Source organism: Populus nigra, chromosome 1, assembly GCF_951802175.1.
Source record: "Populus nigra chromosome 1, ddPopNigr1.1, whole genome shotgun sequence".
NCBI classification, from domain to species: Eukaryota; Viridiplantae; Streptophyta; class Magnoliopsida; order Malpighiales; family Salicaceae; genus Populus; species Populus nigra.
The window spans coordinates 23016503-23029157 of record NC_084852.1 but is presented as its reverse complement, the minus strand read 5'-3'; the positions used below and the strand labels follow the sequence as shown (position 1 = coordinate 23029157).

The window sequence follows — 12655 nt, the reverse complement described above, 5'->3', positions numbered from 1 at the left end:
CTGTTTAAGCCAATTTAACACATCATTGTATGCATATAATGATGGATCATGTGTGGCCCCATAAGCATATGCATCATAACCTTGTCCATAACCATAATCAGCATTCCATGGATCTACTTGTATAGCAAACTAATAAGAATAATGATTTGAAAAGCATGTTAAAGTCAAAGACTGCCAATAAGTGCAAGACTAGATAGTCTCTTCCATAATGACTTCAACCCATGCTGATGTTTTGACTTCAACTTTCTTTAGATAGACGAGACATTGATTAAAATTCAAAACAGGCCATTAATGATTAATTCACAGATTAAACAAATAAATATTGACACGATACTTTCTTCATGGTATCGAATTGGATGTTGGAAATTAAACAATTGTGTTGTTTTTATGGATGTGAAAGAAGCATAGCATGATGAGGTGTGTACATAGTCAAACATTCTCAAAGCTGGAAGTGAAACCTACATGTTTCCTGCCCCAAGAAATGCACACCAGTTGTTGACCAATCACATGCCCTTGCATCCTGTGTATTGCTTCTCCAGCTGATGTCCTATGCAGAAAGCACTGAAAAAGGTCAGAAACTATTACATAGCAGGAGTTATATTACAAGGAATTACTATTGACCTGCTCAAAAGATTAACCATTTCAATTCAAAAACTTCCGTTGTTAATGGTTTCGTATTTCTCTCTTACACACCTAGCCCACAAAAATCCTATTCCCCGGCATCCTTCGATGACTTCTTCATACAGTTTCCTATATAGATAAAATTGGTATTTGGAGAAACCTTGACAGTAATAAGGGGTACCCCATTTTACTATCCTCACAATAATACTGTCTGCCTCCCTCGTCCTTGTTGCTTGTGATTCTCCTTTTCTCTGACTAATATGAGAAGTGAAGGGCTAACCCATACGACAGTGCTGCCGAATAGAAATGATCTTGAACAAACATTCTAACTCAACCACCAAATGCTTAATCAAAAGGACAAATGAAAATGCCACGATGCAGCAATATTGCTACTTCTATGACATATTATCTAAGGACAATAGTGTAGCAAGAGAAAATGTTTACAGTACTATACTAACAAACCTAGTTGCAAGCTGTACAAAACCACATCCTCTGCCAGCAGGAATCTTGACAGTGGCAATCTCCCCAAGCTGCAGAAAGGCTTGCCTCAAGTCCTCTTCTGTGACAATAGGATCCAAGTTACCAACAAAGATATGCAATATGAAAAGATAGTCAGAGAAATACACAAGAAACAACCAGCAAAAAACTGAAGTCTGCCTAACTTATTGTGGAATTAGTAACGTCACTATCTGCTGAAACCACTTGGACTGGTGCAGTGTATGCAGGAGCTGAATAAAAGGCTGCAGAAACCGACTGAAGATGAGAGTGATGCACTTGAATGCCAAAAGTGCAAGCTGTTAATTGCTGGGTATGGCCATGAATGCTTAGTAATATTTAACTTGCAGAAACCTTGTACATTTTCCTAAGGTGTAAGTTGTTTTAAACCATAATTTCCAGGACGCAGTTTCACTTTAAATGGGATTTAAAAATGCTTCATTCAAAGGGTAAAAAAGTTGTTGCTAGCACCAATCACGACCCATACGGTGAAGAAAAAAAACTCTTCAACATAGCTTTGTCAAGGTAAAATTAACAAAAAAAAATTATAGATACAAGTATATAATTTTTTATATCAAGATTTAGATTAAATATTAATTTTTATAGATACAAGTATATTTCTGTTCAAATACACATAATTATAACAATTACAAGATCACACAAACAAGACTATGCCAATAAACAATTGATCATATACAGATAATTAAATAACTAAAATTATATTATTACGAGGGATGTGACTAGTTTGATGAGGAGAGCAAATATTTTCGTCGATAAAAAAATAAGAAATTCATGGGTGATAATTAATGTATTTTTTATTTATTAAAAGATGCAAGAAAAAAGGTGAAACTACTAATCACAATCGAAATGTGACATTGCTAATAATTTTTCTTCTTCGAGAAATTAAATTTTTATGAAGGACTTGGAAGAAAAATTATTTATGTACAGAGGGAGAGAGAGGGAGAGAGGGAGAGAGAGCGAGCTGACTTTGTACTGGGAGAATGTTATAATTTGAGAGCTAAAATATAAAAATGCTGGCAACAGCGAAGAAAGTCTCCCTTCCATCCCACTCCATGCAACTGCGTCAAATCGGTATCTCCTTCAAACACAAACCGCATATTTTGTTTTTCATGTTTCATCTCACCTTCTTTTCCTTCTCTTTTTCGCTCCATCACTGCGTTGGCATTGCATATTGCAGGCTTGGTGAGGAATATTAATGGCGTGGCCAGCTGTACTCGTTATTGTCCCTGTTGGAATCATTTTCATACTCTCTGGTCTCATTGTTAATCTCATCCAGGTCATTCATTATTAATCACCCTTTACTTTCTTGGTTTCTTTGTCGTTGGTTATGCTTCTTGGTTTTTATTTGGATGTTTCTTTGATGCTTTCTTGTCTTTCTGGGATTTATCAAGTTTGCGTTACTTGGGAATTTGTCAATACTGGAGAAGTTCGGATCTAAATAATGTGTATCACCCCAATTGAGGCAAACGGTAATATACGCCTTTGCAAGTTAAATGTGTCCTCTGGGAATGCCGCATAATCAATTAAGGATATAAAGCTGTGATCTTTGATGACTCTGGGTCACGCACCTGTAATTTTCTTGTTTCTGATTGTTCAATATCTAAATCTAGTTCATCCAAGGAAAATGCCTTTCTTCCGTGTTTGATTGGCTCTGATTATTCTACCCATTATTGCAGTATACGATTTTGGTTTCAGAACTTTATTAAGAAGAGTCGTATGAACCCATTGGCAATGAAACATACGATCTCTGGTCTGGGATTTTTTCTGTACTGCCTAAATCAGCAAAAACAAAATAAGATCTTGCAGATCTTGTAATGAGGTGAATGAATATCTTGTATAGGTGACTTATTTTGTTTGGCCTCATGGTATCTTTCTAATGACTCTGTCTATTTACTAAGGTTATATGGGTTTTGTTCCACTTCATAATGTATGTCTCTAGTTATTTCCCCTTAAATTCCAATGCTTTTCTTTTTATTTGAAAAACAGGGATCCTTGGTCTTGAATATGACTGTCAATCATGGGTTTAGTTTTTCACTTCTTTATGGAATTTTTATCATGGTCTATGTTTCTCTATTTTGTTTTCCTTCTCAAGCTCCCGACCTCCAAGCACCACCGTCACGAGTCAGGGGAAAATAAAAACATAAATAAGAAACACAATTTTTGTTTTTTTTCCCCGTTAAATTAAAGCTATGAATGATATCTTTTAACCTTTTGCTATCGTAATCTATTTCTTGCTTTTACTCATATCTTGCACTTCGCAGGCAGTTCTTTTCATCCTTGTTCGTCCCGTGTCCAAGAGTCTGCACAGAAGGATCAACAAAATAGTTGCAGAATTGCTTTGGTTGGAGCTCATAGTGCTCGTTGATTGGTGGGCAAATCTGAAGGTGCTTAAATTCTTCTTTAAATTGCTTTTTATGGTGTTAAGCTTTTGATTCTCATCTTATCTGACAGTTATTCATAGATCATCCATACAATAAGTTCCAAGAAAACCTCCTTAATTTCTAGAGTCAGGAACTCATGTCATTGACATGAGTATCCCCATTAGAATCCGCACCACCACCACCACTTACCCACAGAAAAAATAAACAAAATAAAATAAAATGAAGAAAAGAAAAGAAAGAGAGGATTTTCAACATGTAATGTGCATTAGCTCCGGCATTTTTTTTCATGCAATGCCCTTGATGCTCTTGAAGTCATTAGAGAATAGAAGGCATGCACCTCTGGGATGAAAGTTCCTTTTTTTTTTTTGCATTTCTTTAATTTCTTATTCTGCGAATAATTTGTGGGAGTTAATATTTTATTATCGTTCAAATTTTCTTATGTACTCCATTGCCACCTACTTTCTTGATGGCTTGGAAAATTTGCAATTGAGTGCTTACGGATTGTTCTATATGTAACCATGAATCTGCAGTTTTTTCCCCGACTTGCCTGATGAGTTTCCCCCTTTGTGGTCTAACTAGTTAGAACTTCTCAATGCAGATTGAAGTGTATGCAGAAGATGAAACTTTTGAATTGCTAGGTGTAACCCTGAGGTTTCTCTTCCCTTTTCCTTTCCATAGTATAATCTTAACTTTTAACCCATGTTCAGAATTATTTTTTATTTGAGAACTTTCCAGGTAAAGAACATGCGCTTGTCATTAGCAATCACAACAGTGACCTTGATTGGCTTGTTGGATGGATCTTAGCTCAGGTGCTGAATTCTGCTTGAAGCAATTAGATAAAACTTGTATTCTTTGCATGTATGAGTGAAATAGTGACTCCTGTACGTTGCTTTCTGGAGACCAACGGGCATAATTATCAATAGTCTGTCTCTTTCCACCAACATTTATACTTCTGGCCGCCTACTATGAATGGTTGATTTGCATGTCCATCAAGTCTATAAATATGGTAATCTAAATCTTCTAGGAAGAAATAAATTGGCTTATCTGTCGCAGGATTCATAATTTTCCACGTAACTTCCTTTCTGCTCTCCTGAAATAATTTGCTCTCAAATAAAATGATCTGTTGTCGCAAAACCTTTCTTTTGTCTTGAAAGGGAAGTTGTTGTAATGTTGGCCAAGAATGATTTCAGTGGTAAAGTTTCCAAATACAGGGATAGCTTTCAGGAACAGTATGGTCAGAGTATTGTATAATTAACAGCAATGTGTGTGGATATCTTTGTGACCGTGATTATAGTGATTTATTATGCCTTGTTTAAAGTATTCTAGTAAGACATTTGGGATTCTTTAAGTTCCATCGGATGCTTTTCTTTTTTCTAACTTTTACCCTTTCTTATTGAATATGAACTCTTAACAGCGCTCAGGTTGCCTTGGCAGTGCACTGGCTGTCATGAAGAAAGAAGCTAAAGTCCTGCCTGTGAGTTTTCAATTGAACCAGCATTCCTTCATTCTCTTTGATATGAGATGATTCCTTGTAATAATATTACTATAATAACTAAGAGAAAACAATCTATCTCAGTTGCTGAAATTTGTTAGCAGTCAGGGCAGTTGACACTAGAGTTTTTAAAGCCATTGTCTGCATTTAGAAAAGGTGGTTTCGTTGAATTCTCCATTCTATATAATTTGTGTGCACAGAAAACCGTTATGGCTGTTAAATTCAAACATATTAGTTTTATGTTGATTGTGCTTTGCTAATTGGAATAATGGAAAGACATTTTTTTTTTTTTTTTGATAAGTAGAAACAAATTTTCAAGTCTCGTCATTTCAGTATTCCGAACCTTAGAAAAACTTCAGAGGGGTCGTGACTTCTGCAGTTTCATTGATCCCACTTAAGTTCTTTTCCTAAGTGAAAGATTTGAATGCTGTTTCTCTTCTTCTTCTTCTTTTGGAAACTGAAACACCAAAATATTGCTTGATTTTATGGCATTTTGTTTTCAGAGTAGTGTTTTGGTGTATTTGCTTGGACGGGAATGCAAGGATTTTTAGTAGTTGTTTCACGTCTAAAACTAGGCTAGTATTTTTACGAAATAGTCAAACACAAACAATTGTAACGAAATAGGCTAGTATATGCATAATTTGGCTTTATGCTTCAGAGGCCTTTCGAGGGTGTTTCTTTAGCTGACAAGATCACTTATTCCCCAAACTCAATTTGTAAATAATTTGTTCTATCAATGATGTTTCTTCTTTTTACCAAATGCATCCTTGCCTATATCTGTATAGCCAAACAAAAGTGATTTTCCCTCATCGATATGTTTTGCAACTCGGTGATGTTCTGACTTGTGGCTTGCTAACACACTCACATCAGGTGGGGGGATAACTAATTGTCTCAAATTAATACAATAGGAATAGAAGTCTTGACTCTGCTCTGCTTGGGCCTCAAAGCCATGGGTCTCCTCTCCCATTCCTTAATTTAAACACTGATGTGCATGCGTTATTTATTTATTAACTCATAATCATCATCTATGATCAAGATTGAGGCATTATTTTTTCCTATAGAAGTTTCGAAATGACCAAATCTTTGAGCAATTCTCTAGGAAACCGTTCCCTTCTTTCTATCGCATCCCAACTTTTTAGGTTGAATTGAATTTTCATTCATCTTAATTGACACAGATTATTGGCTGGTCAATGTGGTTTTCTGATTATGTGTTTCTGGAAAGAAGTTGGGGTAAGGATGAAAGAATATTGCAGGTACGGATATTGTAATGGATGTCACATGAATTTCATATAATTTCTCTGTTTTTCTTATTTATATCATATGAGATTTGGCATTGCAGTCAGGTTTTGATCGGCTAGCAGATTTTCCGATGCCTTTTTGGCTGGCTCTTTTTGTGGAGGGAACTCGCTTCACACAGGCTAAACTTCTAGCGGCACAGGAATTTGCTGCTTCCAGAGGAATTCCTGTTCCTAGAAATGTTTTGATTCCACGTACCAAGGTGAATAATAGTTGAGCATTTTGTCAAGTGAAGTAGCAGTTTGCACTTTTCAGATTGCATGTCATAATAGTAGATCCTTCAAGCCAAGCTTGTAGAGTCGCATTTAGTATTTACCTCCTGTTTGCATCTTCCTGCAGAAATCTAGAAATGATCCCAAAGTTAGCAAGTGCTTTGATTTTTCATTTTTTGAAAGTAAAAACACCACTTCTAGTCAAACCCAGAATCTGTGGTCTGTCGCCAATCTGTTCATTGCTTAAGAAAATTATAGTCAAGACATGCATAGCAGACTGATATTGCCATGTATAATTTGAGGTTTCAGTCAAGTATCCACTTATAATTGAGTTGTGTTGCTTTCAGGGTTTCGTGTCAGCAGTAACTCATTTGCGTTCATTTGTTCCAGCAATTTATGATGCAACAGTGGCTGTTGCGAATAGTCAGCCTGCACCAACATTCCTGAGAATATTCAGGGGTCAATCCTCTGTGGTAGGCTAACAAAACCATAATAAATAATAATACTGGGCAAATAGAATGTCTTGTGCTTTGCATTTTGCATATAACAACACTAAAAAAAGGTCTAACAAATTTCTGAATTATAAACTTCCAAAGTTGCCTTCAGATTTTTTAGTCATTACTGGGTTTTTCAGTTTCATAAAATATTCTGGGAAATATTTACATGTGCTTCAACTTGTCATTGAAATGAGTGATCTCCATATTTTCTTCAAAATATGTGCTAATGATTTAGATTGAAAAACAATCGCAGACTGTTGGAATGATTGGATTCTGTTGTCTTGAATTTAGAATTGTTTCCCTTGGAGCATCAAAATTTCTAGCATGTCTAGCTAGACTGGGCTGGATAAGAATATCCAGCCAAGCTGGCACATGCATTTATTTTCAAACATGATGTGCAATAACTTAACCTGCAGCTGTAGGGTCATCTAAGATGGATGATTAATAAAGCCGCTAGGAATGCCAAACTAACCTAAGATGCTCCAAACCAAGTGAAGGAATAAATACTAGCCAGACTACCCTGTAACCACTCTGGACACCTCAAGCTGGATCCAACAGAATGCTGAATTTGCCATTGGATCCCCTCTATTAAAGCAATATGATCAAACATAATTCTGGGCACATGCCTATTATACAAAGCCTATTGGTGATAGCTAGGATTAGTTGTCTAACACACACACATGTACATATTAATTATTGAGGAGAATACAAGACAACTACTACAAGATTATAGCTCGCAGCAATTTCTCTCCCTTTCTCTATTACCCTCTGTGTTTCATTCTTGAATCATGATAGTGGCTAATTTGTGGTCCCTTTCTTACAGATAAAGGTGCTTTTGGAGCGACATTCAATGCAGGAACTTCCAGAAACAGCCGATGGAATAGCTCAATGGTGCAAAGATGCATTTGTGACCAAGGTATGGAAGTTAATTGCAATTATATGTTTTTCTCATCTAAAAGTTGAGAATTGAAACATGTTTTCCACTGAAGGATTAATGCTATATTACTGTGTGATTTTCATAAAAGAAAAAGCTATAGCAAAACATTTCCATATGCTTTATCATTTAGAGGTTGCTCATCAGCTAATTTGATTTTATTTTTCTTGTTAAATTTGTAATTTAACACCACCCGAATACAATCAGCCGGGCATGATTTGGGTTTCCCATACAACTTCTCATTTCATAATGCACACTCGGTTGAAATCATCTTTTTGAAACGCAAAGCAAGGAGCACCGAATGCTAATAAATAATTTTTAGCTATCAAGAGAAAATAGATGGTGGAAAATCATTTTATTGAATGGAGACTTGTTTTGTAAACTAAAGTTGTCCCAGGAAATGGTGTCGGGGAACTTCATACACTCCCATTTCACAGCTTGAAACCAACCACCTTAAATTTGAATCCACTGCATTTCCTGCTCAAGTTGACTTTGTACATTACTCCAAGTGTTCCCATGCCACTAAGGAGATATACCAGACACTTTTCACTTCCCTTGTCATAGATGTAACCGGATGTTCAAGTTTCCATTTTTTTATTTTATCAAAACAGGATGCTGTGTTGGAGAAATATTTTTCCAAGGACATCTTCAGTGATAAGAAACTTCAAGACATTGGCCGACCTAAGAAGTCTTTGTTTGTAAGAAGATGCTACAATAATGTGGTTTTATTTAGCTGCAGCTTTCATTTTTCTCTGTTTCTCATCTGTTCATGTTGTTTTATCTGAACAGGTTATGATTTTCTGGTCAAGTCTGCTTGCCTATGCCACTGTCAGGTTATTCCAATGGCTGTCATTATTCCTAGCCTCATGGGAAGTCATTGCATTTTCAATTGCTTTTTTGTTCCTCGTGACAATTATTATGCAAATTCTTATTCAATCATCGGAGTCAGAGCGCTCTACGCCCGCAACCAATTTCACATTATCGGAAGGAACGAGGCAGAGGCTCCTTCCAAGATAATTGTTGGATGTGGAGCCTGTCACACAAAAAAAAATAATGAAAGAAAACAAAGACGGGAAAAGTGATTTCATCTGCTCAGAAATGATCTGTTGCCGTGTATGGTAACTTGATCATGGACTTGGTAAGCAATAATTTATAGTGTTCTTTGTATATAACTGTTTTCTTGTATTTGTAAAACTCTGGCTTGTTCTTATATAGTTTGATCCCTTCATCTTTGCTTTTATCAATGAGGAGAATGCGTTGGTGACACATATTATTATTCATTGTAAGAGATAAATTAATTAATTTATCCTTGAAAAAACCCATTGAATCAGGTTTTAGATGCATTATTGTCTTTTCACCATGACACAATTGTTTTTAAATATAGAGTTAGATTTGTTATTTTTTTTGCATGTAAAATTACTACTTCAACTTTAAAATAAAAAAATATAATGCTTTTCACTTATAGATATTTTAGTCATTTCAGATATTTCAAAATAGTGTAATTATTTTGATGTTTTTTGAGATAAAAACAATATAACTGTCTCATAGGGTTTTTTTTTTATCATTTTACATTAATTTTATTGTAATTCGCTTTTTTTATCATTTTACGCACATAATAATACTATTTTTAGAGGTTGCTTATGGATATTATAGTAATTCAAATATAACAAATATTATTTTTTAGAACAAATGTATTAGTGGATGCAACATATGGACAACCCTGCATTACATATTCAAACAACATGTGCGGAGTTTTCTAGCCATCAAAAGCCACCTTTTAGGATGGTATTTGGAAGATCTCAGCTCCCTTGACACAACACATGTTTTTAGATTTATAATTGTAAAACCCGGATAAAAACCTAATCCGAGTAGCAATAAGAAAAATATTTCTTTCTTCCAATCCAGAAGTAAAATACGGGTTATGTTTAAAGAAGAAGAAGAAGAAATTTAGTTGACATGGGAGGGGTAAGATTGAAAAAAAAAGAAAAGTGTTATGGTATAAAGTATGTAAAAAGGAAAAAGCTAAAAACCTAACCCGAGTAACAATGAGAGAAATATTTCTTTCTTCCAATCCAGAAGTAAAATAGGGTTAGATTTAAAGAAGAAGAAGATGAAGAAGAAGAAATTTAGTTAACATGGGAGGGGTAAGATTGAATAAAAGAAGTGTTATGGTATAAAGTATGTAAAAAAGAAAAAGCTAGTGGGGCAAAAAGGGAAATATGAAATAGGGGGGTAAATATGCAAATAATAAGAATTTGGGTATATAAATACTCAATTTCTTCTCTTATGGTCGGCAAGTCCTCATGCTAAAGAGGGGAGAATTGCTTAATCATGTTTGAATGATTTTTATAAGCGTGAAATAAGATTGAGAGGATGTGACTGGGGAAAATTGGAGAATTATACAATTAATTAAAATTGTGTTAAATTGCATGAATATAAATGTAAATGGATGGAAAAAAAATGCGAATCTTAAAAAAAAAAAAAATCCTTCCATACCCTCTCCAATGGTTTTTGGCCAAGATTACTAAAAAGAGGAGGGTTTGAGTCTTGACCTTGTCAATGTAGGGAAATATATATATGTTTACTTGGATTTGTTCTAGGGTTTAGGAATGGAAAAATCTTAAAGGAAATTTTACTCCCTTTATAATTAAGGAATTCGGCTAAGCATATGTTTGAATATTGAGTTTGGTTAAATTAAGAGATAAGTAAATCGTATGAAGTGATGTTGATTTAAAATGGAAATTTGAATGAAAAAGGAAATAGTTATAAACATTATAAATGACAAGAATGTGAAAGTGTAAATATGGATGAGTGAGAAATTGAGATCATGAGGAAAATGAGATTGATCAAATTTGGGTGGAAAATAAGTGTTATTATGAATTTGATCTTTTTTTAATTATGAATTTTTTTATCTTGAATAATATATAAAATTGGTATGCCTTTTTAATTCCATCCTTATTATTATTTTTTATCTTTCAAATTTGGTCCTTAGTCTTTGGATTATTAGTTTTTTGTTTTAAATCATTTTTTAAATTGATTTTGTTTTATGATTTCACCCTCATTTGATTTTTATTTCTTATCAAATTTAATCCCTATTTTTTTAATTGCCAATTCTTTTTTTTTTTTTTTGCATTGACAGGTTTTTTAAATTGGTTCATAAAAAACTTCTTCATTGGACTCGAATCTAAGATTTCACGGGCTGTGAGTTTTTAATATTTGACCAGATTTAGGATGTTTGCTCAGGTTCATTTGATTCTTTCCCCTTTGTCTAAGCTACTTTTTATTTTTGGTTTCATCTTCCTCTATTTATTCAATTGAAGACTAGGTTCTTTTTTTTAGCTTGCTTTTTGTGGAGTTTTTTTTTGGTTTTGAAAATGATCTAGTAATCTCGAGTCTTTTTGTTTGTCATTCTTTATTTGGTTTTTTTGCTAATTATTTAAATTTAAATTTTTCTTTTCTGATAATTTTCTTTAATATTTGAAATGATTTTTTCAAACATTTTATAAGGTTAGAATTCTTTTTCTATTTCATACTCCTTTACTTTTTTTTCTTTTGATTTCTATTTGTTTTATTTGAGATAAAGTTTTAAAATTAGTTTTACTTATTTGCTTTCTCTAAGATTTCCCACTGATTTTGAAAATAACCTAAGTTTTCTTGAATCTTTTTAAATTAGTTTGATTTACTTTGGCTAATCAATATTAAATTATTTATAATTGAGCTTCTTGATTAATTAAGCTCAGGTCTAAATTTTAATGGGTAGTGTGTTTGAGACCTTTAGCTAGGTTGAGAAAGTTCACCCAAGTTTTCTTGTTTTATTTTTCCTTCTTTAAAGCTGATTTTTTAAAAGTTTTATCATTAATCTATATTTTTTGTTGTTTCACATTTTTTTTGGTTTGTCCATATATTAGCTTTTTTTTCTCAGTCACGTCTATGCCTCAAGTCACATGTTATTAAAAAAATTTTAAACACTTGCATCATAAAATTACAAATGTTTTTCAATTTCAATCTTTTTTATTTTTTTATCATTCAAACTTAGTTTTTTTTTATTACTACTTTTTTGGTTTAGGATCATATTTTAGATTTTTTTTTTACATTTTCATCCTCCATGAGTTTTTTTTATTAAATTTAATCCCTATTATTTTTATTAATATTTTTTTTTCATGAATTTATCATTTAAAATTAAATTAGTTGGGAATTAAGTTTCTTGATTCAACTTAGGTTTAAGATTTCATGGGTTACGAGTTATAGAAATTAGACCAAGTTTAGAAGGTTTTCTCAGGTTTGTTTAAATTTTTCCTTTTTTTAAGCTGATTTTTTACCCTTTATTTTAGAGTTTTGCTTTTTGTTTTTTTTCAATTTGACTTCTATAGTGTTAGTTTCAAATTCATAACCAGAGTCACCAGTTTCAAAGGTTAATATGAGTTGATTTTAGTTTTTTTTTTTATCATTTTTAAATTGAATTATTTCAATTTTATCATTCAACATTTGATGCATTGAAAATTAATCTTCAGGCTTTTTTTCCCTTTCCTTTCAAGTGTTTTTTTTTTCTGCTTTTTTTTCTACGAAGTTATCTTAATCTTATATCTATTATCACATAATTTGTGAGTTAACCCAGTTTAACTAGGTTTTTTTTGTTGTTTTTTTATTTTGTATTTTTTTTCCTTCAATATTGGTTCTGTTATACTTCAGATGGGCTCATGTAAGTT

General features: G+C 33.2%; 1 protein-coding gene across 2 annotated transcripts; it reads left to right on the top strand.

Annotated features, from left to right (window-relative positions):
• Positions 1-2054: 2054 nt before the first annotated feature.
• LOC133690669 (1-acyl-sn-glycerol-3-phosphate acyltransferase 3) lies at positions 2055-9193 on the top strand. Of its 2 annotated transcripts, XM_062110919.1 has the most exons (12): positions 2055-2208; positions 2315-2413; positions 3399-3521; positions 4117-4156; positions 4254-4327; positions 4933-4992; positions 6186-6263; positions 6350-6508; positions 6866-6991; positions 7839-7931; positions 8561-8647; positions 8739-9193. In XM_062110919.1, the coding sequence occupies exons 2-12, from the start codon at positions 2333-2335 to the stop codon at positions 8964-8966; spliced, it is 1149 nt and encodes a 382-aa protein (XP_061966903.1). In that variant the 5' UTR covers positions 2055-2208; positions 2315-2332; the 3' UTR covers positions 8967-9193. The 2 variants fall into 2 exon arrangements, with proteins under 2 accessions (XP_061966903.1, XP_061966909.1); XM_062110925.1 differs by lacking the exon at positions 2055-2208 and having other exon boundaries at positions 2219-2413.
• Positions 9194-12655: the final 3462 nt, after the last annotated feature.